Source organism: Symphalangus syndactylus, chromosome 13 (genome assembly GCF_028878055.3).
Source record: "Symphalangus syndactylus isolate Jambi chromosome 13, NHGRI_mSymSyn1-v2.1_pri, whole genome shotgun sequence".
Taxonomy (NCBI): domain Eukaryota; kingdom Metazoa; phylum Chordata; class Mammalia; order Primates; family Hylobatidae; genus Symphalangus; species Symphalangus syndactylus.
This window is the reverse complement of record NC_072435.2, coordinates 23,512,057-23,534,732: the sequence shown is the minus strand read 5'-3', so window position 1 is coordinate 23,534,732 and position 22,676 is coordinate 23,512,057. Positions and strand designations below refer to the sequence as shown.

At 54.9% G+C, this 22,676-nt stretch overlaps 2 protein-coding genes and 1 non-coding gene across 9 annotated transcripts; 1 reads left to right on the top strand and 2 right to left on the bottom strand.

The window, feature by feature from the left end:
- Nucleotides 1–1,792: 1,792 nt before the first annotated feature.
- Nucleotides 1,793–8,123, bottom strand: TNNI3 (troponin I3, cardiac type). Its single transcript, XM_055238067.2, has 8 exons — nucleotides 7,783–8,123; nucleotides 7,527–7,539; nucleotides 7,281–7,364; nucleotides 6,832–6,873; nucleotides 6,430–6,561; nucleotides 5,066–5,155; nucleotides 4,350–4,526; nucleotides 1,793–1,943 (listed from the first exon to the last, which is right to left on the bottom strand). The coding sequence occupies exons 1-8, from the start codon at nucleotides 7,791–7,793 to the stop codon at nucleotides 1,860–1,862; spliced, it is 633 nt and encodes a 210-aa protein (XP_055094042.1). The 5' UTR covers nucleotides 7,794–8,123; the 3' UTR covers nucleotides 1,793–1,859.
- A 482-nt stretch (nucleotides 8,124–8,605) lies between these two features.
- Nucleotides 8,606–16,446, bottom strand: DNAAF3 (dynein axonemal assembly factor 3). 7 transcript variants are annotated; one of them, XM_063615336.1, is made up of 13 exons: nucleotides 16,336–16,446; nucleotides 16,000–16,098; nucleotides 15,164–15,252; nucleotides 14,683–14,825; nucleotides 14,196–14,289; nucleotides 12,856–13,013; nucleotides 12,366–12,548; nucleotides 11,680–11,805; nucleotides 11,452–11,574; nucleotides 11,048–11,183; nucleotides 10,307–10,421; nucleotides 9,477–9,551; nucleotides 8,606–9,393 (listed from the first exon to the last, which is right to left on the bottom strand). In XM_063615336.1, the coding sequence occupies exons 3-13, from the start codon at nucleotides 15,246–15,248 to the stop codon at nucleotides 9,006–9,008; spliced, it is 1,626 nt and encodes a 541-aa protein (XP_063471406.1). In that variant the 5' UTR covers nucleotides 15,249–15,252; nucleotides 16,000–16,098; nucleotides 16,336–16,446; the 3' UTR covers nucleotides 8,606–9,005. The 7 variants fall into 7 exon arrangements, with proteins under 7 accessions (XP_063471406.1, XP_055094037.1, XP_063471405.1 ...); XM_055238062.2 differs by lacking the exons at nucleotides 16,000–16,098; nucleotides 16,336–16,446 and adding an exon at nucleotides 15,358–15,584 and having other exon boundaries at nucleotides 10,307–10,418; XM_063615335.1 differs by lacking the exons at nucleotides 16,000–16,098; nucleotides 16,336–16,446 and adding an exon at nucleotides 15,358–15,581.
- LOC129461362 (small nucleolar RNA U13) lies at nucleotides 16,006–16,104 on the top strand. The gene has a single exon (XR_008650511.1). It is a non-coding gene; the product is annotated as a small nucleolar RNA U13 (small nucleolar RNA).
- Nucleotides 16,447–22,676: the final 6,230 nt, after the last annotated feature.

Genomic DNA, 22,676 nt, shown 5'->3' with positions numbered 1-22,676 from the left:
CTCAGTACCTCTGTCTCTCGTGGTCTCCGTCTTCGTGTTTCTGTGCATTTCTTGGGGTCCCTTGCTGGGTCTGTCTTGGGCTCTCTCTGCATCTGTCTCTTTCTGAGCCCCTCAGTGTGTTTCTCGGCATGTGCCTCTGGGTGGTTTTGTCTCTGCATTTCTGTGGGTGTCTCTGCATGTCTGCCCCTCTCAGCGTTTGTGTCTGTGGGGGCTCACAGTCTCTCTGTGCATTTCTGTCCACCTATGACCCCATTTCTGTCTCTTTTTGGCTCTGGGTCTCTGTGTCTGTGTTCAGGTCTCTATCTTTCTAGTTCTCTCCATGTCTCTCTTAGTGCCCCTCTAAGAGAGGTTCCCCCTCCGTGGTTCTCCATTTCCATCTCTTACTGGATCTCCGTGTCTCTGCACCTTGCTGTAAGTATCTGTCTCTCTTTTCTCCTTTCTTTGCACTTCCTTCTATGCATCTGTGGTATTTTCCCCCTCTCTCTTTGGGTCTTTGTCTGGCTCCTTCTCTCTCTACTCCCAACTCAGTCTCTCTGTTGTCGGTCATGTCTCTCTGCCTGTCTGTTTCTCTGTGTGTCTCTCTCTTTGAGCTTTAGTCTTGGCATCTCTGCGCACTCCACATGGGCCAGAGGAGCTGTGACAATAGAGATCAGAAGACTGATGGAATGAACTGTTTGTGGCCATAAGATACCAAATTATAAACAAGACCTAAGGCCATGCCAGGCAAGGGTTAAGTCACGCATCCCTACACTTACATAATCAACTATGTTCTAACTGCCACAAGCCTTTTCCTTCTTCTAGCAGCTAAACAAGCACCGGCCTCAAGAAAGCAATATTACAACAATTGCAGCCATCCATTGCCAGATGCTGACTAACTGAACCCCCGTTCCACAAGGCATAACTACAGCATTAGTTGAACAAAAGACTGATTTCAGTAACTTTCTCCTGATGAGATACCACAGACCACGGACTGGTTCTGGCTGTTGACAGAGGCTGTGCACTGAGTGCCTTTATATCCCTGCTTCATGTTTCGATACGAATGCATTCAATGGAATGCACTTAAATGTTAAGCCTCCACCACCAAGTGAATGTGGGTTGCATGTCAAATGTGTTTGTAGCCAGTCACGGTGGCTCACGCCTGTAATCCCAGCACTCTGGGAGGCCAAGGAGGATGAATCATGAGGTCAGGAGATCGACACCAGCCTGACCAACATGGTGAAACCCCGTCTCTATGAAAAATACAAAAATTAGCTGGGCGTGATGATGCATGCCTGTAATCCCAGCTACTGGAGAGGCTGAGGCAGGAGAATGGCTTGAACCCAGGAGGCGGAGGTTGCAGTGAGCTGAGATCGTGCCACTGCACCCCAGCCTGAGTGACAGAGCAAGACTCTGTCTCAAAAAAAAAAAAAAAAAATGCATGTTTGCTTGTCACACATGCGTGTGTCCACCTGTCCATGAATATAGCTCCTTCTATAACCAGTTGAATATGTGCACTTAGCCAACCCACTCAGCATAAATTCCTGCCTTGCCCTTCCCTCCCTTAAAGTGCCTGCTTTTGTTTTTTGGCAAGAAGCCATGCTTCTGGTCTGCAGGTTGTGATCCGCTTCTTAAGAAACAAAGCTCTGCTCTCCAAATTCATGAACCCTGGGATTCTTTTCAATAACAGAGCCAAGAGTGCTTCACATGGGAGATCCATCTGGTCCCCAACCTGCTGTGTGGCTTTGGGGGAGCCCCACCCTCAGTTTTCCCATCTTTCTCCTGCCTAAGCCCTGGGTAATAGACATGGAGTCACTTTCAGCTCAGAGAGAAGCTTTATTCCTCAGGGCCCTCCTCAGGGCAGGGGCAGTAGGCAGGAAGGCTCAGCTCTCAAACTTTTTCTTGCGGCCCTCCATTCCACTCAGTGCATCGATGTTCTTGCGCCAGTCTCCCACCTCTCGGTTCTCCTAGAGGATGGCGATGAGTCAGAGGTTAGGGTCTCTTCCTGGTCTCCAGTCTCTCAAGAATCCCTGTCTTCCCTCCAGCCTGTGGGGCCACTCTACCCTGGATGCCTAAGTGTCTAGTTGTGGAGCACTTCCCGTCTTTTCAAGAGAATCCCTGCCAATTTTCCCCATGCACTTCCTGTCTCCCTCATGCACTTCCTGTCCCCCTCATGTACTTCCTGTCTTTCCCCAGCACTTCCTGTCTCCCTCATGTACTTTCTGTCTTTCCCCATCCACTTCCTGTCTCCCTCATGCACTTCCTGTCTTTCCCCTCCACTTCCTGTCTCCTTCCTGCACTTCCTATCTTTCCCCTCTACTTCCTGTCTGCCTTATGCCCTTCCTATCTCCTTCCTTCTCTTCTTATTATAGTAGTCCCTCCTTATCTGCAATTTTACTTTGTGTGGTTTCAGTTACCTGAGGTAAACCATGGCCCAAAAATATTAAATGGAAAATTCCAGAAATAAACAATTCATAAGTTTGATGGATTCTCAGGTCAACAGTAGCCTAACGCCAGGTCACAATGCCTATGTTATCCACTTCACTTCATCTCAGCACATAGGCACTGTCATTTTACATCACAAGGAAAAGAAGGGTGGCTACAGTGCCATAAGATATTTTGAGAAAGAGAGAGACCACATTCATATGAGTTATTACAATATGTTATAATTGTTCTATTTTATTATTATTATTATTTGAGACAGGGTCTGGCTCCCTCACCCAAGCTGGAGTGCAGTCGTGCAATCTCGGCTCACTGCAGCCTCAACTTCCTGGGCTCAAGCCATCCTCTCACCTCAGACTCCTGAGTAGCTGGGACCACAGGTGTGTGCCACTATGCCCAGCTAACTTTTGTTTTGTTTTGAGATGGAGTCTCCCAGTGTTGCCCAGGCTGGAGTGCAGTGGTGAGATCTCGGCTCACTGCAACCTCTGCCTCTGGGGTTGAAGCAATTCTCCTGCCTCAGCCTCCCAAGTAGCTGGGATTACAGGCACCCACCACCACGCCCAGCAAATGTTTGTATTTTTACTACAGACGGGATTTCACTGTGTTGGCCAGGCTGGTCTCAAACTCCTGACCTCATGATCCGCCCACCTTGGCCTCCCAAAGCACTGGGATTACAGGCATGAGCCACTGCACCCAGCAACTTTTCTATTTTTTATAGACATGGTCTCGCCATGTTGCCCAGGCTGGTCTCGAACTCCAGAGCTCAAGCAATCTGCCCGCCTTAGCATCCCAAAGTGTTGAGATTACAGGCATGAGCCACCACGCCCAACCTTCTTTTATTATTATTTATTGTTAATCTCTTACTGTGTCTAATTTAGAAATGAAACTTTATCATAGGTATGTATGTGTGTATAGGAAAAAAACATTACATATAGGGTTCAGTACAATCCACGGCTTCAGGCATCCACTCCTGTCTTTCCTGTCTTCTTCTTTAAGATAGGGTCTCACTGTATTGCCCAGGCTGGAGTGCAGTGGTGCAGTCATAGCACACTGCACCCTCGATCTCATTGGCTCAAGTGATTTTCCTGCCTCAGCCTCCTGAGAAGCTGCATGCCACCACGACTGGCTAATTTTAAAAAGAAATTTGTAGAAATTAAAACAACATCGTGGTGGTGGGCACCTGTAGTCCCAGCTACTCGGGAGGCTGAGGCACGAGAATCACTTGATCCTGGGAGGTGGAGGTTGCAGTGAGCCGAGATGGCGTCACTGCATTCCAGCAGCCGAGATGGTGTCATTGCACTCCAGCCTGGGCAGCAGAGACTCCATCTCAAAAAAAAAAAAGGAAATTAAAAAAAATTTTTTAAAAAACCTCAAAGAGGCCGGGCGCGGTGGCTCACGCTTGTAATCCCAGCACTTTGGGAGGCCGAGGCGGGCGGATCACGAGGTCAGGAGATCGAGACCACGGTGAAACCCCGTCTCTACTAAAAATACAAAAAATTAGCCGGGCGCGGTGGCTGGCGCCTGTAGTCGCAGCTACTCGGAGAGGCTGAGGCGGGAGAATGGCGTGAACCTGGGAGGCGGAGCTTGCAGTGAGCCGAGATTGCGCCACTGCACTCCAGCCTGGGCGACAGAGCAAGACTCCGTCTCAAAAAAAAAAAAAAAAAAAAAAACCTCAAAGATTACAGGCATGAGCCACTGCACCTGGACCTTCATGCACCTCTTTGCTCTTACATGGACTTCCTGTAGCCCTAATGCACTTCCTGTCTTCCCCTTCTACTTCCTGTCTTCCTCTTGCATTTCTGAGGACCCCTTACTAGCTGCTTCTACCCCCAACTCCAAGCACCGTCTGCCCTCAGGCTAGGCCCTAGGGTTGTTGGCACCCACAGCCCTTCCCCTCAGCATCCTCTTTCCTGGCCTTAGCCCACACTCACCTTCTCAGTGTCCTCCTTCTTCACCTGCTTGAGATGGGCCCGCAGGTCCAGGGACTCCTTAGCCCGGGCCCCCAGCAGCGCCTGCATCATGGCATCTGCAGAGATCCTCACTCTCCGCAGGGTGGGTCGCTTAAACTTTCCTCGAAGGTCAAAGATCTTCTGGGTCAGATCTGCGATCTGGGGGCGGGAGTGCACAGGGGGTGGATACTCCTCCTTCCATTTCCCCCTCACCCAACTCTTCCATCCTACACTCCTTTTATATCCTGCTTATCTCGTCTTCCAGTACCGAGGCCTCATCCAGTCTCTTCCTGGCTTAGGCTCCCAGTCTACGCTTCTAATCCTGGAACTGAATCCCCTCCTCATATGCTGCAGCCTCACCTCTCAAAACCACTGGCATAACCTGGTCCAGCTACATGCAAATCACAATTCCCTGGCCAACGCCTGAGCTAATTGACCAACATGTGATGCCCTGAACACATTCACTAACATATTTTCTGTTTCCCAACCCATGGCCTTGCATGTGCTGTTCCCTCTGCCTAGAACAGCTTTCCTTGACTATACTGTACTCATCCTTCTGCTCCCGCCCTGCCAGGCTCACGGTTGTCCTGGGTCTCCTGGGATGTGCAGCCAAAAGAAGCTGCAAGGGGTCAGGCAGAGACCAAGTCCCAGGCATCTCACCCTACACCAAAGGTACCCGAGCTGCCCATGCGTCCCACCTCCGTGATGTTCTTGGTGACTTTTGCTTCTATGTCGTATCTCTCTTCATCCACCTTGTCCACACGGGCGTGGAGCTGTCGGCACAAGTCCTGGAGGAGGAACATGGTGTGTGTTGTTGGGGGAAGCCTGGAGGCCTGGACTCCTGGGTCCGAGGGAGGAGGGGCTGGGGGCCTGGACTCCTGGGTCTGAGGGAGGAGGGGCTGGGGGCCTGGACTCCTGGGTCTGAGGGAGGAGGGACTGGGGATCTGGACTCCTGGGTCCGAGGGAGGAGGGACTGGGGATCTGGACTCCTGGGTCCGAGGGAGGAGGGGCTGGGGCCTGGACTCCTGGGTCCGAGGGAGGAGGGGCTGAGGGCCTGGACTCCTGGGTCTGAGGGAGGAGAAGGGGCTGCGGGCCTGGACTCCTGGGTCTGAGGGAGGAGGGGCTGAGGGCCTCGATTCCAGGGTCTGAGGGAGGAGGGGCTGGGGCCTGGACTCCTGGGTCTGAGGGAGGAGAAGGGGCTGCGGGCCTGGACTCCTGGGTCTGAGGGAGGAGGGGCTGAGGGCCTCAATTCCAGGGTCTGAGGGAGGAGGGGCTGAGGGCCTGGACTCCTGGGTCTGAGGGAGGAGAAGGGGCTGCGGGCCTGGTCTCCTGGGTCTGAGGGAGGAGGGGCTGAGGGCCTCAATTCCAGGGTCTGAGGGAGGAGGGGCTGGGGGCCTGGATTCCTGGGTCTGAGCGAGGAGGGGCTGGGGGCCTGGACTCCTGGGTCTGAGGGAGGAGGGGCTGGGGGCCTGGACTCCTGGGTCTGAGGGAGGAGGGGCTGGGGCCTGGACTCCTGGGTCTGAGGGAGGAGGGGCTGAGGGCCTCGATTCCAGGGTCTGAGGGAGGAGGGGCTGGGGCCTGGACTCCTGGGTCTGAGGGAGGAGGGGCTGAGGGCCTCGATTCCAGGGTCTGAGGGAGGAGGGGCTGGGGCCTGGACTCCTGGGTCTGAGGGAGGAGGGGCTGGGGGCCTGGACTCCTGGGTCTGAGGGAGGAGGGGCTGGGGCCTGGACTCCTGGGTCTGAGGGAGGATGGGCTGAGGGCCTGGACTCCAGGGTCTCAGGGAGGAGGGGCTGGGGCCTGGATTCCTGGGTCTGAGGAAGGAGGGGCTGGGGCCTGGGCTCCCATCTGGGATAGGAAGGCCACACGGTCCTGAAGGAGTAGATTGGAGCCAAGACTCCACAGACCTGCACACAAAGGGTGTTAGGGGCCAGGAGCCCCATGAACCATATATAACTGGGTAAGGACAGCCATATTGGACGCCTGGGTCCCGAGCAGAAGAGGGGATAGAGGCTGTACTGCTGAATTCCGGGGCTAGAAACCTCGCATCCTTGGGAGCCGGTACCTGCAGCTCCGCGAAGCCCAGCCCGGCCAACTCCAGCGGCTGGCAGCGGGTGCTCAGAGCGCGCCCCTTCTCTCCGCGCCGCTCCTCCGCCTCTCGCTCCAGCTCCTGCTTTGCGATCTGCAGCAGCAGAGTCTGCAGAGGGGTGGGAGGGAAGCGCAGCCCACCTGGGGCTTCAGGATAAAGACCAGGCGTGGCGAACCGCCTCTGCCCTTCTAAACCCTCCAGTTCGGTCTCCACCGTTCCAAGGCCCCGCCCCACCCCGAGCAGGACTCCGCGCTAAAGCCACGCCCCGAGCGGCCAACCCCCGCCCACTTCCGCCCACCTACCCCGAAATCCCCACCCACTATCAAGCTCCGCCCCCTGAGCACCTGCCTGCTCTTTCCCAGTCCCGCCCGACCTCACCTTCAGCTGCAATTTTCTCGAGGCGGAGATCTTAGATTTTTTCTGCCAGGGTGAGATGGAGCAAGGAAGGGATCATGGAGGGGGATCCGGAGACGACGGTGGAGGGGACCTCAAGACACCTCCAGCAACTCCGGCCGGTCCAGATTTGGGCCCACGTCCTACTTGAGCCCTGAGTCTATGGGAGGCCACGCCCCTCATTCCCATCCACCAGTCCGGGTCTCTGCCTTTGGATAGGCACTTCCCATCTATCCCTAAGCAAGTCCAAGGGCAACGGAGCTCCGCCCGCAGGCGGCTGTCACCAATCCGAGCATGATCCTCTGCAAAACTCCGCCCCTGAAAGCCCCTCCGCGTAGTCCCCGCCCCCTTCGCAGCCCTGGCTCCTCCCCCCACTCCCAGGTTCTTGGGTCCCTCCGGCGCCTGTACTCTGCCCCAAGGAAGCCTCGTCCCACCTTGGCGTGCGGCTCCGTGGCATAAGCGCGGTAGTTGGAGGAGCGGCGTCTCACTGGGGCTGGTGCAGGGCGAGGTTCCCTAGCCTGGGTTTGGAGGAGCGGGGACCCCATCACCACCAAGACCCCACCCAGCACTTACCGTACCGCACCCTCTGCTAGGGCTGCAGCCTCCCGCCCCAGACCCCTCACTGCAGCGCCCACCCTGGCCCTGAGGGTCCCAGCCACGCCTTAGCCCGCTGCTCTCACCGCATCGCTGCTCCTGGAAGGAGAGACACCGAGGAGGGGGGTTAGTGGTGGGCTGTGTCCCTCTGACCAAGAGGTCGGGGGACCCCGCTTCCCCTTCCTCGGGTCCCAGGAGTCTGACTCGCAAACCCACTTCCTCTCTTCACCCAAGAGCCCCTACCCCTACCTCGCAGGCCAGGGGTCTAGCCTCTCAGCTCCGACCCCTCTTGGGAACCCGGGAGGTCGCCCCCAACTCCCACTGCCTTGGGGCATCACTCACTCATCCGCCATGCTGAGACTCAGGCCGGGAATGGCAGGAGGCAGGGCGAGGACAGGGGCGTTTGGAGGGTCAGTGAAGGGGCTGCCCGGGTGACCTTCAGGGTCCCAGGGACTGTGAGTCTCCTCCGGGCTGCTTGAGACTCCCCGAGGACACTGAGATAAAGGGCGAGGACACAGACTAAATATACTGTCACCTCCTCCTCCCCCTGCCCACCATGCGAGATAACGGGCCGCGTGAGGGGCGGGGTGGGCCCTGCTCCAGCTGGATCACCAGCCACCTCCGGGCACAGGAATCCGGACCCTCCTCCCTCTGATCTTGGAGTCCTAGACCCCTCCTCCCTCAGACCCAGAGAATGCCCAACCTCCCAGCCCCCTCCTCCCTCAGTCCCAGGACCCTGGGAGACCCTAGCCACTCTCTCACACAAGGAGTCCCAGCCCCCAGCCCCTTTTTCCCTCAGACCCAGGAGTCCAGATCCCCAGCCCCTCCTCCCTCAGACCCAGGAGTCCAGGCCCCCAGCCCCTCCTCCCTCAGACCCAGGAGTCCAGGACCCCAATCCCTCTCCCCTTAGACCCAGGAGTCCAGGACCCCAATCCCTCTCCCCTTAGACCCAGGAGTCCAGGCCACTCAATAAATGTTGTTGATTAATTTGAGGATGCAGCTGTGCTGGGGGCTGGCTCTCAGTCCATAGCACTGAGAAATCCATCCCTCGTCCACTTGGAGACCCAGGAATCTGGTTTCTGGCTTCCTCTGTCCACCACTCCTGGGCCTTTCTCTCCCAGCCCTGGAGACGGACATAGGACAGGAAAGATGCTTGGACACACAGAAGGGTGGACACAATTTGCTTTACTTGAACCATCTGGATGTTGACCAGGCCCTGGTGAGGAGACACCCCAGCCCCTAGTCAGCCACAGGGTGCCTGGGAACAAGGGGGCCAAAGTCAAGGGCCTGAGACTCAGGGTCAGATCCTAGGCTGGGTTTAGAGCCTCAGAAGTGGAATTTGGAATTCTGAGAGAACAATCTAGAATTCTAGGAATAGACCACAGAATCTCAGAAATGGAATTTGAAATTCTACCAACACTCCCGGGGTGGGGGTGGCGGGTACTGAGTGGGAATGATTAGAATAAAATTGAGGACTCTAGCAGCGGACTTAGAATGGTATCAGAGGGTTCTCATCCTACAACCTGACTTTGGAAGTTGGAGATAAGGGGCGTCTAGGGGTTGGGTCAGACTCCAGTTTTGGAGTCTGACTCACAGTTGGGCGGAGCCAAGGCCCCCTGAGGCTGAGCCAGAACCTCTGAGAGTGGCCCTGGAGCCTCAGAGGGCAGCTGGCAGGGCTCACAGTGTGGGGTCCCGCCCTGCAGAGGCTGGGTCACGCCCTCAAGGGCTGGGCTGCTGGCTTCAAGAGGCTGGGCCAGGACGTCAAGGGGCAGAGTTCCGGGTTCCACAGCTGGGACAGTGTTGACCAGAGCCGATTCCTGGGACTTGCAGAAACGTGCGAAGGTCTCTGAAGGCCTGGCCCCGGTCTGTGGAGCGAATCCAGCTGCCTGAGCTAGCTCCCCGACCCGGGTGTTGAATCCCTGCAGCTGCTCCTGCCGCACATCCACCAAGTACCTGCAGATGGGAAGCGCCCTGTCAGGGACCCAGATTTTGATCCCCAGCCAGGATGTTCCCCACCCTCTACCCCACTGGCTCACCGGGCTAATTCCACAATCAGGTTCCCTCCGGGGGCCACACAGGCTCCCAGCTCAGGGATGAGAAGATGGGCCATCCTGCAGAGACGACAGAGGACAGAGGACAGGGGACATGGGACAGAGGACAGGAGACAGAGGACAGACGACAGAGGACAGAGCACAGAGGACAGAGGACAGGGGACAGGGGACAGAGGACGGAGGACAGGGGATAGGGGACAGGGGACAGAGGACAGGGGACAGAGGACAGAGGACAGGGGACAGGGGACAGAGGACAGAGGATAGAGGACAGGGGACAGAGGACAGGGGACAGGAGACAGAGGACAGACGACAGAGGACAGAGCACAGAGGACAGAGGATAGAGGACAGGGGACAGAGGACAGAGCACAGGGGACAGGGGACAGAGGACAGGGGACAGAGGACAGAGCACAGGGGACAGAGGACAGGGGACAGAGGACAGGCTGAGACTCAGCTCCCAATCCGGAGGGAGGATGGGGCTCTGGGAACCCAGACAGTGAGGGAGGAGGGGCGGCAAAACTGGAGTCTGGGTCCTGGGAAAGAAGGGAGCAGGAGGTCTGGACTCTGGGGTACCAGGGAGGAGGGGCTGGGACTGGATTCCTGGGTCTGGGGGAGGAGGGGCTGGGGGCCTGGGCTGCTGAGTCTGAAGGAGGAGGGGTTGGGGGGCCTGGACTCCTGGGTCTGAGGGAGGAGGGACCGGAGCTTGGGTTCCAGGATCTGAGGGAGGAGGGGCTGGGGCTTGAGTTCCAGGGTCTGAGGGAGGAGGGGCTGGGGGCCTGATCCTGGGTCTTTGTGAGCACAGCTGCCTCCCCGCTTACCCACAGGCCACATAGAGGAGCTGGAATCGGCCGTTGTAGCAGCTCTTGTGGTGGAGAGTCTGAGCAGAATTGAGCGGCAGGAAGTGGACGGTGAAAGATTCCGGGGTGGGGGCTGCTGGGGGAAGGGGATAGAGGGGTCACCTCTGACAGGCGGAGCCATAAGGGCGGAAAGCCAGAGAGATACACAGAGCTGGGCACAGCTGGGGAGGTATACAGGACTTGGAGATAACACTTTTTGTCCTCTTGCAGCTTTTTAAAAAGTCTTTCCTCTAAGGTGGGTTCCTGGAAAATTCTGGGAAGGTCAGCCCGGCAGGCAGAGACTCACTGTACAGATCAGGCAACTGAGACTCTAGAAAGGGAAAGAGGGTGGGTGGCCAGGGCCACATGTGACATGCCCTGTCGGACAGACACTCAGGGAGGGCCAGGTTGGAGGATGGCTGGAAGGAGGCCCAGCCAGGATCCAGGGTGTGGGAGGCTGTCCAAGGGGGAGCTGGGACCCAGCCCCCTGTGAGAATATTCTTGGATAGCTAAGACCTCTGCAGATAAGATTAGAATTCTACTAGTGGAATTCAGAATTCTAAGCATGCTCTCAAAATTTAGGAAAGGGAGAGAAAGAGAGAAAAAGAGACAGAATATCAAGAAGCCGTCACTTGCCCAGGCATCCAAATCATGCCAATCCACACTCCAGTGTGAAACACCTGGAGCCTGGAGTCCCTGGCTTACCTGGAGTCCCTGGCTTACCTGGAGTCTCTGGCTCCGGGCTTCCCTCCGTGTGCTGCTGCTCCTCCGGGTCCCCCCGGGTGGCTCTCGCGCGCCCCCAGGCGGCCACCTCGCGGAGCAGCTCCGTCACGTTGTGTTGAGTGATCTCCCCGGCCGTCTAACAGAAGGGGCGTGGCCAGACGTCGGGGCCAGGATCGCGGGGCGGGGCTTAGAACGCTGGGAGTCCTCTGTCCAGGACTAGAACTCCCGCAGCTGCTTGGAGGATGTGAAGTGGGGCGGGACCTATCCCGCGGGGATGCGGCCTGTTCCCTGAATGGAGTCGTTCCCGCCAAGCGACGGGCGGGGTCTGGAGCCGGGGGCGGGGCCTTGCGCACCCACCCACCCCCAGCCCCACCTCCAACCCCAGTCCCAGCCTCTCCGCGTACCTTGACTGGCTGGCCGTTGCTGGTCCGCAGGAGGCTCTCGTCATCCGCTTCGATGCCGAAGGCCACGAAGGGCCCCGTGGCGATGTCCCCCCAGTACCCGCGCGCTGTCATGCGCTCCCCACGCTGGAAAAGGAGGGAGAGAGGAGGCAGGTGAGGTCGATGTTAGGGACCCTGACTCCTAGGACTCCGAGAAGCAGCAGTGGGCCAGGACAGGCAGTGGACACGCACGTAGCTCAGGAGGCGACCGGACGCCAGGGTCCGGTTGGGCACATGATAGGCGCTGGAGTCCCTGAGTTCAAAGGCGACGCCTGTGTCCCGCCAGCGTCGGAACTCCTGGGTGTGAATGACTTGGGCCTGGGGTGGGGGGCGGAAAGAAGGGAGCCCTCAATGAACCGAGCGTGGAGGGACCCCTACACCATCCTCCCTCAGACCCAGGAGTTCAGGCCCCCAACCCCTCCTCCCTCAGATCCAGGAATCCAGGCCCCAACCCCTCCTCCCTCAGACCCAGGGGTCCAGGCCCCAACCCCTCCTCCCTCAGACCCAGGGGTCCAGGCCCCCAGCCGCTCCTCCCTCAGACCCAGGAGTCCAGGCCCCCAACCCCTCCTCCCTCAGACCCAGGAGTCCAGGCCCCCGGCCCCTCCTCCCTCAGACCCAGGAGTTCAGGCCCCCAACCCCTCCTCCCTCAGACCCAGGAGTCCAGGCCCCCAACCCCTCCTCCCTCAGACCCAGGAGTTCAGGCCCCCGGCCCCTCCTCCCTCAGACCCAGGAGTCCAGACCCCCGGCCCCTCCTCCCTCAGACCCAGGAGTCCAGGACCCAAACCCCTCCTCCCTCAGACCCAGGAGTCCAGGCCCCAGCCCCTCCTCCCTCAGACCCAGGGGTCCAGGCCCCCAGCCCCTCCTCCTGGGCCCCTCACCCCGCGGCTATGTAGCTTCATGCGCAGGTCCCAGTCACTGACACCGCGCCGGGCGTCGTAGCGGGAGCCCAGGTAGTGGCGCAGCCGCGAGTCCCAGAGGCGGCTCATGGGGAAGGCCTCAGGCCCTTTCTCGCCGCCAGCCCAGAATCGAAACACAGCCTCCAGGGCATCCCGCTCGCGGAACTGCGGGGCCAGGCACGCGGTGGGAGAGAGGGAGGCAGAGAGGGATGCAGGGAGAGCGGATTCTAATTGACCCTCTCTTCCATCCCAGAACAGGGGAACGATTCCCCCGTTTCTCGGATGGAAAAACTGAGGCTCCGAAAGCAGAAGCCACCTCCTGCCCCCAGGCCAGATCCCACAGTGGGAGTCGGGGAACTGGGATTCGAACTCCCGAGCCCGCCACCTGCTCCATCAATGCACGTCCTTTGGACTGCGCGCTTCCATTCTTCCCGCGGCCACCCGATCCCAGATGGAGGCCTGGCGGCGGCACCTTGAGGGCGCGGAGGCTGAGCCAGGGCAGCTGCTCCTCCAGGCGGTCCGGCTCAGGGACCAAGTGCGCCAGCAGGTCGGCCTGGGCGCGCACGAAGGCGGCCACCGGCGGGCGCAGGAGCGCATTCCCCCACACTTCGAGGAAGGTCTCGCTCCGCTCTAGGGAGAGAGGGAGATAATTGCGGGAATGTCTGGAGGAAGGAGCCCAGAAATTAGACCTTTAATATGTTATTATGTCATAGTCATATAATGAAAACAATGAACCCCTGCAAACTCCCCACGCATCCCAAAAACCACAGGAAGAACAGGGCCGGACATGGTGGCGGGCGCCTGTAATCCCAGCTACTGGGGAGGCTGAGGCAGGAGAATCGCTTGAACCCGGAGGCGGAGGTTGCAGTGAGCCGAGATCTTGCCATTGCACTCCAGCCTGGGCAACAGAGTGAGACGCCGCCTCTAAAATAAATAAATAAATAACCACCTAGAAGAGGGAATTAGAGTTGCAGATTCCACACTCACCGCAGACAGAATATTTGGGGGAAAAGATAACAATACAACAGTAAAAAATAATACAAATTGTAAAATACGGTGTAAGCATTTACATTGTATTACCTATTATAGGTAATCTAGAGATGATTTGCGGTGTATGGGACCATGTGTATAGGCTATTTGTGAGTACATCTTTTTTGTTTTGAGACAGTGTCTCACTCTGTTGCCCAGGCTGAATGCAGTTGTGCCATCATAGTTCTCTGTTACCTCGACCACCTGGGCTTAAGGGACCCTTCCCCTCCAGCTTCCCAACTAGCTGGGACTAGGCATTAGCTACCACACCCAGCTAATCCCAGCTAGTATTTTCTTTCTTTCTCTTTTTTTTTTTTTTTTTTTGAGAGAGAGTCTCGCTCTGTTGCCCAGACTGTACTGTAGTGCAGTGGCGCGATCCCAGATCACTGCAAGCTCCACCTCCCGGGTTCACGCCATTCTCCTGCCTCAGCCTCCCGAGTAGCTGGGACTACAGGCGCCCGCCACCACGCCCGGCTAATTTTTTGTATTTTTAGTAGAGACAGGGTTTCACGTGTTAGCCAGGATGGTCTCGATCTCCTGACCTCGTGATCCGCCTGCCTCGGCCTCCCAAAGTGCTGGGATTACAGGCGTGAGCCACCGCGCCCGGCCGGAGCTTCGCTCTTGTTGCCCAGGCTGGAGTGCAATGGCGCGATCTCGGCTCACTGTAACCTCCGCCTCCTGGGAAAATAACCAAACTTTTTAATTGTACCATTGAAATGCCAGAATCCCTCTAGGGAGGGGGAGGAGACCAGCGGTCAGAATGCCTGGGTCCTAGCAACAGACCTTGCAGCCCCATCTTCTCCGGTTCCTCCAGGGCTAGGCTGAAGATCAGCATGTGTCGGGCCACAGCTTCCAGATTATTCTCCAGCACAAAGAACTAGGAGGATGGACAGGGCAGAATAATTCTGAGACCTGTTTGCCTGGGCCCTAGGAGACCCAGGAGAGCAGGCCCTCAGCTCTCTCCTTCCACACACCCGAGTTCTGTACACCAGCGTCTTCCTTCAAACACAGAAGTCTGTGTCCCCAGAGCCCTCTTCCCTTTCATTACTCAGAAGACCTGATCCTCGAGCTCTTCCCCACCATAGAACCCAGGAGTTCCAAACCCCAGCCCCTTCCTTCCCCAAGACGCATGGGTTCGCTCCCAGCTTCCGCCTCCCTCAGATCTAGGAGTCTCCAGCCCCTTCATTCCTGGACCTGAGGTTTTAGAATTTCAATCCCTTCCTCCCTCAAGGACTCGGGAATCTGGGCTCTCATCTTCATCCCAGCTCACGTTGAACCTCCTGCGAGGCCAGAGCTTCGCTCGGGACAGGGTCCGCAGCAGGTGCCGTCCATCCACAGAGCCCAGAAGCAGCACATCTAGCTCGGGGGTGCTGTGCACCGTATCGGCCTGGGAGTCTGGGTCCACAAGGGGACCTGGCAAGATGACAGCCGGCTGGGGCACCATAGCGGTTGGCAGAGCGTCCACCATAGCATCCCCTACAACAATGGACTACAAATCCCAGTAGGCGTTCCGCCCGTGGTCTAGGTTCTAAGGGGAGGTGTTTCCTCTGAGTATTCTGGGATTCGTAGTCCGCAGACAGGACCTCGGGGCCGCCCCTAGGAGCGTGCCCTCTGCCGTTGGAGCGTTGGAGAACGTTAGCGACCCCCCCCGCCCCCGCCCGCCACCGACGCTAGGACTACGAGCTCTAAAAGGCCGTCTGCTCAGGCTGGGAAGGCAGACAGTGTATCAGACCTTGCGTGCTGGGACTCACTTTCAGCCTGCAGGTCCAGCGCCGGCGACAGGCCCCACCAGGACACGGAGCCGAAGCCCCTGCCGGAGCCGGCAGGTGTGGTCATCACCCTGCGGAAAAGACATTCTGGGAATCCCACACATTGCCCGCCCCGCTCCCCTCTCACCGCCCCTCACTTCTCGCCCCTTTGCTTCCACATGATATCCTGCCCACACCTTTATCCTCCAAATATCCCGGGACGCCCCTTCCTCTCTGCTCAGTGCAGCACTGTGGACCCGCGGCACTCCACAAAAGCTGCCCAGTGTCCCCGCCCTTTTCGATCAATCAACCAATGGGAGCATGTGGGATGGGACCACAGCGAGCAACTGACCAATGAGAGTGAGCGAGGCTCGCCCTCTACAAACTTTTGGCCAATGGGAGCACTGAGAGCCAGCCTTCCCCCACACCTAGGAGAAGAGGGCGATTGGACGCGGTTGTCATGACGACGGCGCTGGGGGGGGGAAGGAGGGGGGCTGGAACAGGTTGGGGCGGAGTCAGGGCGGTCCAAATTTCTGGAATGGGGGAGGCCTGGGCTGATTAAAATTGAGAGTGAACGGAGCTTAATATTATTTCTGTTTTTTGTTTTTTTTAATTTTCTCCATCTTCCTTTGCTCATACGTAGCTGAATTTTGATCAATTCAAATAAAGTGAAGTGTCTAGACTTTAGACGGCAGGCTTCTGAGCCCGCTCCCGGCCCCAGCACAACGTGGGCTCTACCACACAGGACAGCCCACAGGTGGAGACTGATGTGCAGGTCATTAAAAATTCAGGGATTTGTGAGCTGGTTATTGTCACACGAAGCAATAATTTAAACTTACAGCTAGATCCTTTTGTAGTTTCTAAGCGGGATGATTGGTTGTTCACGCGCATGTGTGAGATGAGCCTCCCTCAAACGTTGTTACGACATCGGCACATTTCTGACATGAACAAAAAAATTTACAGGTAAATTCTGTAATCGTACAGTTAAATGAACTGCATTAAAATAAGGGTAAGTCGGCCGGCCGCGGTGGCCACGCCTGTAATCCCAACACTTTGGGAGGTCAAGGTGGGCAGATAACTTGAGGTCAGGAGTTGGAGACCAGTCTGGCCAACATGGTGAAACCGCGCCTCGACCTTAAAAAATACAAATATTAACCGGGCGTGGTGACACGCACCTGTAATCCCAGCTACTCCGGAGGCTGAGGCAGGAGAGTCTGTTGAACCTGGGAGGCAGAGGTTGCAGTGAGCTGAGATCGCGCCTCTGAACTCCAGCCTGGGTGACAGAGCAAGACTCTGTCTCAAAAAAAAAAAAAAAAAAAAAAAAAGGCAAAGTCTGAATGAGGCACTTCTCTAGATCACCCCAGCACCCAGCACTGGGCTCAGCGCCCAAGGGGACTTGGCTCTCTGCCTCCTCTCCTTGCCCAGACACATGAGCTTAGACCAGTCACCCTTTCTGAGCCTCAGTCTCCTGCTCTGTGAAATGGGAATGTAGCATGCAGCTGGCAGAGGTGCAGCGGATCTGCCTCCTGAGGGCAGATCTGGGCACTGGGAAGACAATACCTACTGGGGAAACGAAGGCTGAGACCTCAGCCGTTCCTGCAGAATCAGGCTGGCTAACCAGCCCCTTCCAGGCCAGCTCTCAGCCCGCAAGAGCCCCAGATCCTGGCTTTCTCTCTGGAGAATTAATGCCTTTCATCCCTATTTCTCCCACTCTCCCAACATATTCTCAGCAAAGGAGCCAGAGTGACTTTTTTTTTTTCTTTTTGTTTTGAGACGGAGTCTTGCTGTGACACCCAGGCTGGAGTGCAGTGGCGCGATCTCGGCTCATTGAAACCTCCGCCTCCCGGGTTCAAGTGATTCTCCTGTCCCAGCCTCCCAAGTAGCTGAGACTACAGGCATGCGCCACCACGCCCGCTAATTTTTGTATTTGTATTTTTATTTTATTTTGTATATATATATATATGGAGACAGAGAGAGAGACAGAGAGAGAGAGAGAGAGAGAGAGATGGAGTTTCACTCTTGTTGCCCAGGCTGGAGTGCAATGGCGTGATCTCGGCTCACTGCAACCTCTGCTTCCTGGGTTCAAGCCATTCTTCTGCCTCAGCCTCCCGAGTAGCTGGGATTACAGGCATGCGCCAGGACGCCCGGTTAATTTTGTATTTTTAGTAGAGACGGGGTTTCTTCGTGTTGGTCAGGCTGGTCTCCAACTTACGACCTCAGGTGATCTGCCAGCCTCGGTCTCTCAAAGTGTTGGGATTACAGGCGTGAGCCACCGAGCCCGGCGATTTTATTTTATTTATTATTATTATTTTTTAGAGACGGAGTCTTGCTCTGTCGCCCAGGCTGGAGTGCAGTGGCACGATCTTGGCTCACTGCAACCTCCGCCTCCCGGGTTCTAGCAATTCTCCTGCCTCAGCCTCCCCAGTAGCTGGGATTACAGGCGCACGCTGCCACGCCCAGCTAATTTTTTGTATTTTAGTAGAGACGGGGTTTCACCATGTTGCCCAGGCTGGTCTTAAATTCCTGAGCTCAGGCAATCCACCTGTCTTGGCCTCCCAAAGTGCTAGGATTACAGGCGTGAGCCACCGTGCCCAGCTCCAGCGATTTTTTTGTATTTTTAGTAGAGACGGGGTTTCACCATGTTAGCCAGGCTGGTCTCGAACTCCTGACTTCAAGAGCTCCACCGGCCTCAGCCTCCCAAAGTGCTGGAATTGCAGGCGTGAGCCACTGCACCTGGCCCAGAGTGATCTTAAACATAAATCAAATAATGTCTCCCACCTCTTCAAATCCTCCAGTGCTTCCCGCTGCACCTGGACACATTCCCAGCTCCTTAGCTTGGCTCCCTATGCCCTGTGCAATCTGCAGTCATCCACCCCTGAAGCCACATCAGCCTCCTGGCTCCTTGGAGAACACACCAAGCCGTTTGAACCCCAGGGCCTTTGCAACTTGGGGTTCTTTTGCCTTAAATTATCTTCCCCCTCATCTTTGTTTTCTATATATTTATTTTTGAGACAAAGTCTTGCTCTGTTATCCAGGCTTGAGTTCAGTGGTGTGATCATAGCTCACTGCAGCTTCAACCTCTCAGGCTCAAGCAGTCCTCCCACCTCAGTTCTCTGAGTAGCTGGGACCACAGGCAAGTGCCGCCATGCCCGGATATTTATTTATTTATTTATTTATTTTGAGACAGAGTCTCGCTCTGTCGCCCAGGCTGGACTGCAGTGGCGCAATCTCGGCTCACTGCAAGCTCCGCCTCCCGGGTTCATGCCATTCTCCTGCCTCAGCCTCTCCGAGTAGCTGGGACTACAGGCGCCCACCACCACGCCCGGCTATTTTTTTAGTATTTTTAGTAGAGACGGGGTTTCACCGTGGTCTCGATCTCCTGACCTCGTGATCCGCCCGCCTCGGCCTTCCAAAGTGCTAGGATTACAAGCGTGAGCCACCGCGCCCGCCCTATTTATTTATTTATGTAGAGAAAGGGTCTCACTAGTTGCCCAGGCTGTTATTTATTTATTTATTTGAGATGGAGTTTCACTCTTGTTGCCCAGCTTGGAGTGCAATGGCACGATCTTGGCTCACTGCAACCTCCACCTGCCGGGTTCAAGCAATTCTCCTGCCTCAGCCTCCTGAGTAGCTGGGACTACAGGCTTGTGGCACCATGCCCGGCTAATTTTGTATTTTTAGTAGAGACAGGGTTTCTCCGTGTTGGTCAGGCTGGTCTCAAACTCCCGACCTCAAGTGATCCGCCAGCCTTGGCCTCGCAAAATTCTGGGATTACAGGCGTGAGCCACAGCGCCCAGCTGTATTTATTTATTTATTTATTTATTTATTTATTTATTTATTTATTTGTTTGAGACAGGGACTTGCTCTGTTGCCTAGGCTGCAGTACTCCAGCCTGAAACTCCCGGGCTCAATCGATTCTCCCACCTCTGCTTCCCAAGTAGCTAGAACTACAGCCACGTGCCACCATATCTAGCTAACTTTACAAATTTTAAAAATAGAGAGGTTATCCAGGCTGGTCTCAAACCCTGGGCCCCAAGCGATCCTCCTGCCTCCCAAAGTGCTGGGATTACAGGCCTGAGCCACTATGACTAGCCTGTTTTCTTTTTCTTTTCTTTCCTTTTATTTTTCTTTTCCCTTCTTTCTTTTTCTTTTTTCTTTCTTTTTTTTTTTTTTTCTTTTGACAAGATCTCCTTCTGTGGAGCAGGCTGGAATGCAGTGGCATAATCACAACTCACAGCAGCCTCTAAGTCTTAGGCTCAAACAATCCTCCCGCCTCAGCCTCCCAGGTGGCGGGGTCTACAGATATGCATCACCATGCCCAGCTAATGTTTTTCTATTTTTTGTAGAGACAGGGTCTCACTATGTTGCCCAGGCTGGTCTGGAACTGCTGGGCTCAAGCAATCCTCCTGCCTTGGCCTCCCAAAGTGCTGGGATTAAGGCATGAGCCATCGTGCTTGGCCTTGTTTTCTTTTTAAATTGGTGTAAAACACACATACTATTAAGTTAATTGGGAATGACATTTAGTACACTCACAATGCTGTGCAACCATCACCACTGTCTAGTTCCAGAACTTTCTCATCACTCCAAAAGAAAACCCGTACCCATTTATCTCCTCATTTCTCTCTCCTCAGTGCCTGGCAACCACGAATCTACTTTCTATCTCTGTGAATTTGTCAGTTCAGGAGATTTCTTTTGGATGGAATCCTGCACTATGCAGCCTTCTGTGTCCAGCTTTCTTCACTTGGCATAATATTTTCAGGACTCATCTATGCTGAAGCATGAATCAATGCTTTCTTCTGTTTTTATGGCCAAATAATATTCCACAGTTTTTCTCCCTAACCTTTGCAAGCTTCATTCTTTCTTGTCATTCAAGTCATGGCCCAGACTGAACCTCCTCAGGAAGGCTGCCCCTGACCACCCTCCCTAAGTTATCTCAGCCTTTTCACGTTTTGGTCCCAGTGTGGACTGCCATTTGTAATGGTTTTATTCTTCTGTCACTCTGCTTTCTTGTTGAGGCAGAGACCCAAGGACCCCATTGTCATCATCTAAATCAATCCCAGGATTTAGAGACAGGCTTTCTGGCTGTGTGATTCTGAGCATTTCACAGGAATTCTCTCTCTCTTTTGTTTTGTTTTGTTGTAGATGGAGTTTTGCTCTTGTTGTCCAGGCTGGAGTGCAATGGCACAATCTCGACTCACTGCAACCCCCACCTCCTGGGTTCAAGTGAGTCTCCTGCCTCAGCCTCCCTAGTAGCTGGGATTACAGGTGCCCGCCACAACACCCAGCTAATTTTTGTATTTTTAGTAGAGACAGGGTTTCAGCACGTTGGCCCGGCTGGTCTTGAATTCCTGACCATAGGTGATCTGCCCACTTCAGCCTCCCAAAGTGCTGGGATTACAGGCGTGAGCCACCACGCCCAGCCCAAATTTTCTAAAGCATAGTTTGGACTCATTTGTCAACTGGGAATAATGATCATGTTTATTTCATGAGTTTGCCGTGAGGATTATTATTGGCAGTAATAGTAGTAACATAAAGAGCTGTCTTCATAAAGACATGCCCTACACCAACACACACTCACACACACACACACACACACACACACACACACGAAAAGTTACTGAATTCTTTTGGAGAAAAATTAAAAATCTCATCGATATTATAGTCTGTGTAGCTGTTCTATTTTCACTTTCCTCATTGGCTACCAGGAAGCTTAGGAGCAAGTTTGTTTGCTGCCTCCTTTTTTGGTACGTGGGGGTAATTTTTGCCTCATTCTCCACTTAATCTGCTGCTCAGAGAGTTCTCTGGCCAAATCTTATAGGTCTTTGTTCACCACCCAAAATTCTGTATGGGATGAGATAAGGTAGAAGCCAATGGAACTATCATCTTTGCTAGAAACAGAGTAGGAGGCAGCATTCGCTGAAAGAACAATGAGGTCGGATGCGGCGGCTCATGTCTACAGTCCCAGCTACTCAGACAAGAGGATCGCAGGAGTTTGAAACCAGCCTGGGCAACATAGCAAGATCCCATCTCTAAAAAAAAAATTAGCCAGGCATGGTTGCATGTGCCTGTGGTCCCAGCTACTCAGGAGTCTGAGGCAGGAGGATCCCTTGAGCCCAGGAGGTTGAGGCTGCAGTGAGCTGTGATTGCCCCACTGCACTCCAGCCAGGTTACACAGAGAAACCCTGTCAAAAAAAAGAAGAAAGAAGAGGCTGAGGCAGGAGAATCGCTTGAACCCGGGAGGCAGGGGTTGCGGTGAGCCGAGATTGCACCACTGCACTCCAGTCTGGGCAACAAGAGCCAAACTCCGTCTCAAAATTAAAAAAAAGAAGAAGAAGAAAAGAAAGAGAAAAGAAAAGAGAAGAAAAGAAGAAGGGCTGGGCACGATGGCTTATGCCTGTAATCCCAGCACATTGGGAGGCTGAGGCGGGCGTATCACGAGGTCAGGAGATCGAGATCATCCTGGCTAACACAGTGAAACCCCGTCTCTACTAAAAATACAAAAAAATTAGCCAGGCGTGGTGGTGGGAGCCTGTAGTCCCAGCTGCTCGGGAGGCTGAGGCAGGAGAATGGCGTGAACCCGGGAGGCGGAGCTTGCAGTGAGCTGAGATCGCGCCACTGCATTCCAGCCTGGGCGACAAAGCGAGACTCTGTCTCAAAAAAAAAAAAAAAAAAAAAAAAAAAAAAAAAAGGCCGGGCGCGGTGGCTCACGCTTGTAATCCCAGCACTTTGGGAGGCCGAGGCGGGCGGATCACGAGGTCAGGAGATCGAGACCACGGTGAAACCCCGTCTCTACTAAAAATACAAAAAAAATTAGCCGGGCGTGGTGGCGGGCGCCTGTAGTCGCAGCTACTCGGAGAGGCTGAGGCAGGAGAATGGCGTGAACCCGGGAGGCGGAGCTTGCAGTGAGCCGAGATTGTGCCACTGCACTCCAGCCTGGGCGACAAAGCGAGACTCCACCTCAAAAAAAAAAAAAAAAAACAAGAGCAAAAGAAAGAAAACGAAAGAGAGAGAAAGAAGGAAAGAAAGAAAGAAAGAAAGAAAGAAAGAAAGAAAGAAAGAAAGAAAGAAAGAAAGAAAACAAAAAGGAAAAAAGAAAAGAAGAAAAAAGAAAGAGGTGAAGTTGAAATCATTGGCTTTCCTTGCTTAACTCCATCCTCTCTCGCAGGCTCTGGAGATTTTATTCCCCGGCTCCGTGCCTCTCCTTTGCTTTGATGACAGTAAGTCGCTTGGGGGGTCAAGTCTGTGTTTGCATCTATTCTGGGGCCCCAGCACTCAACAGACCTCAGGGAATGTGGAATGGAAGGAAGAAAAAAAGGGAGGGAGGGATGCAGAAATAGGTATGAAAATCGATGTGAGTCATGGGTGAGCAAGCGAGTGGATAAATTCATGGACAAGCAAGGAAATTCTCGCGGACTCCTCACAGCCAACACGTGGCAGGAATTATTATTATCCCAACACTGTCCAGAGGAGGAAACCCAGGCTCAGAATGGTGAGTGAGGAATGAACGGGTGAGAGT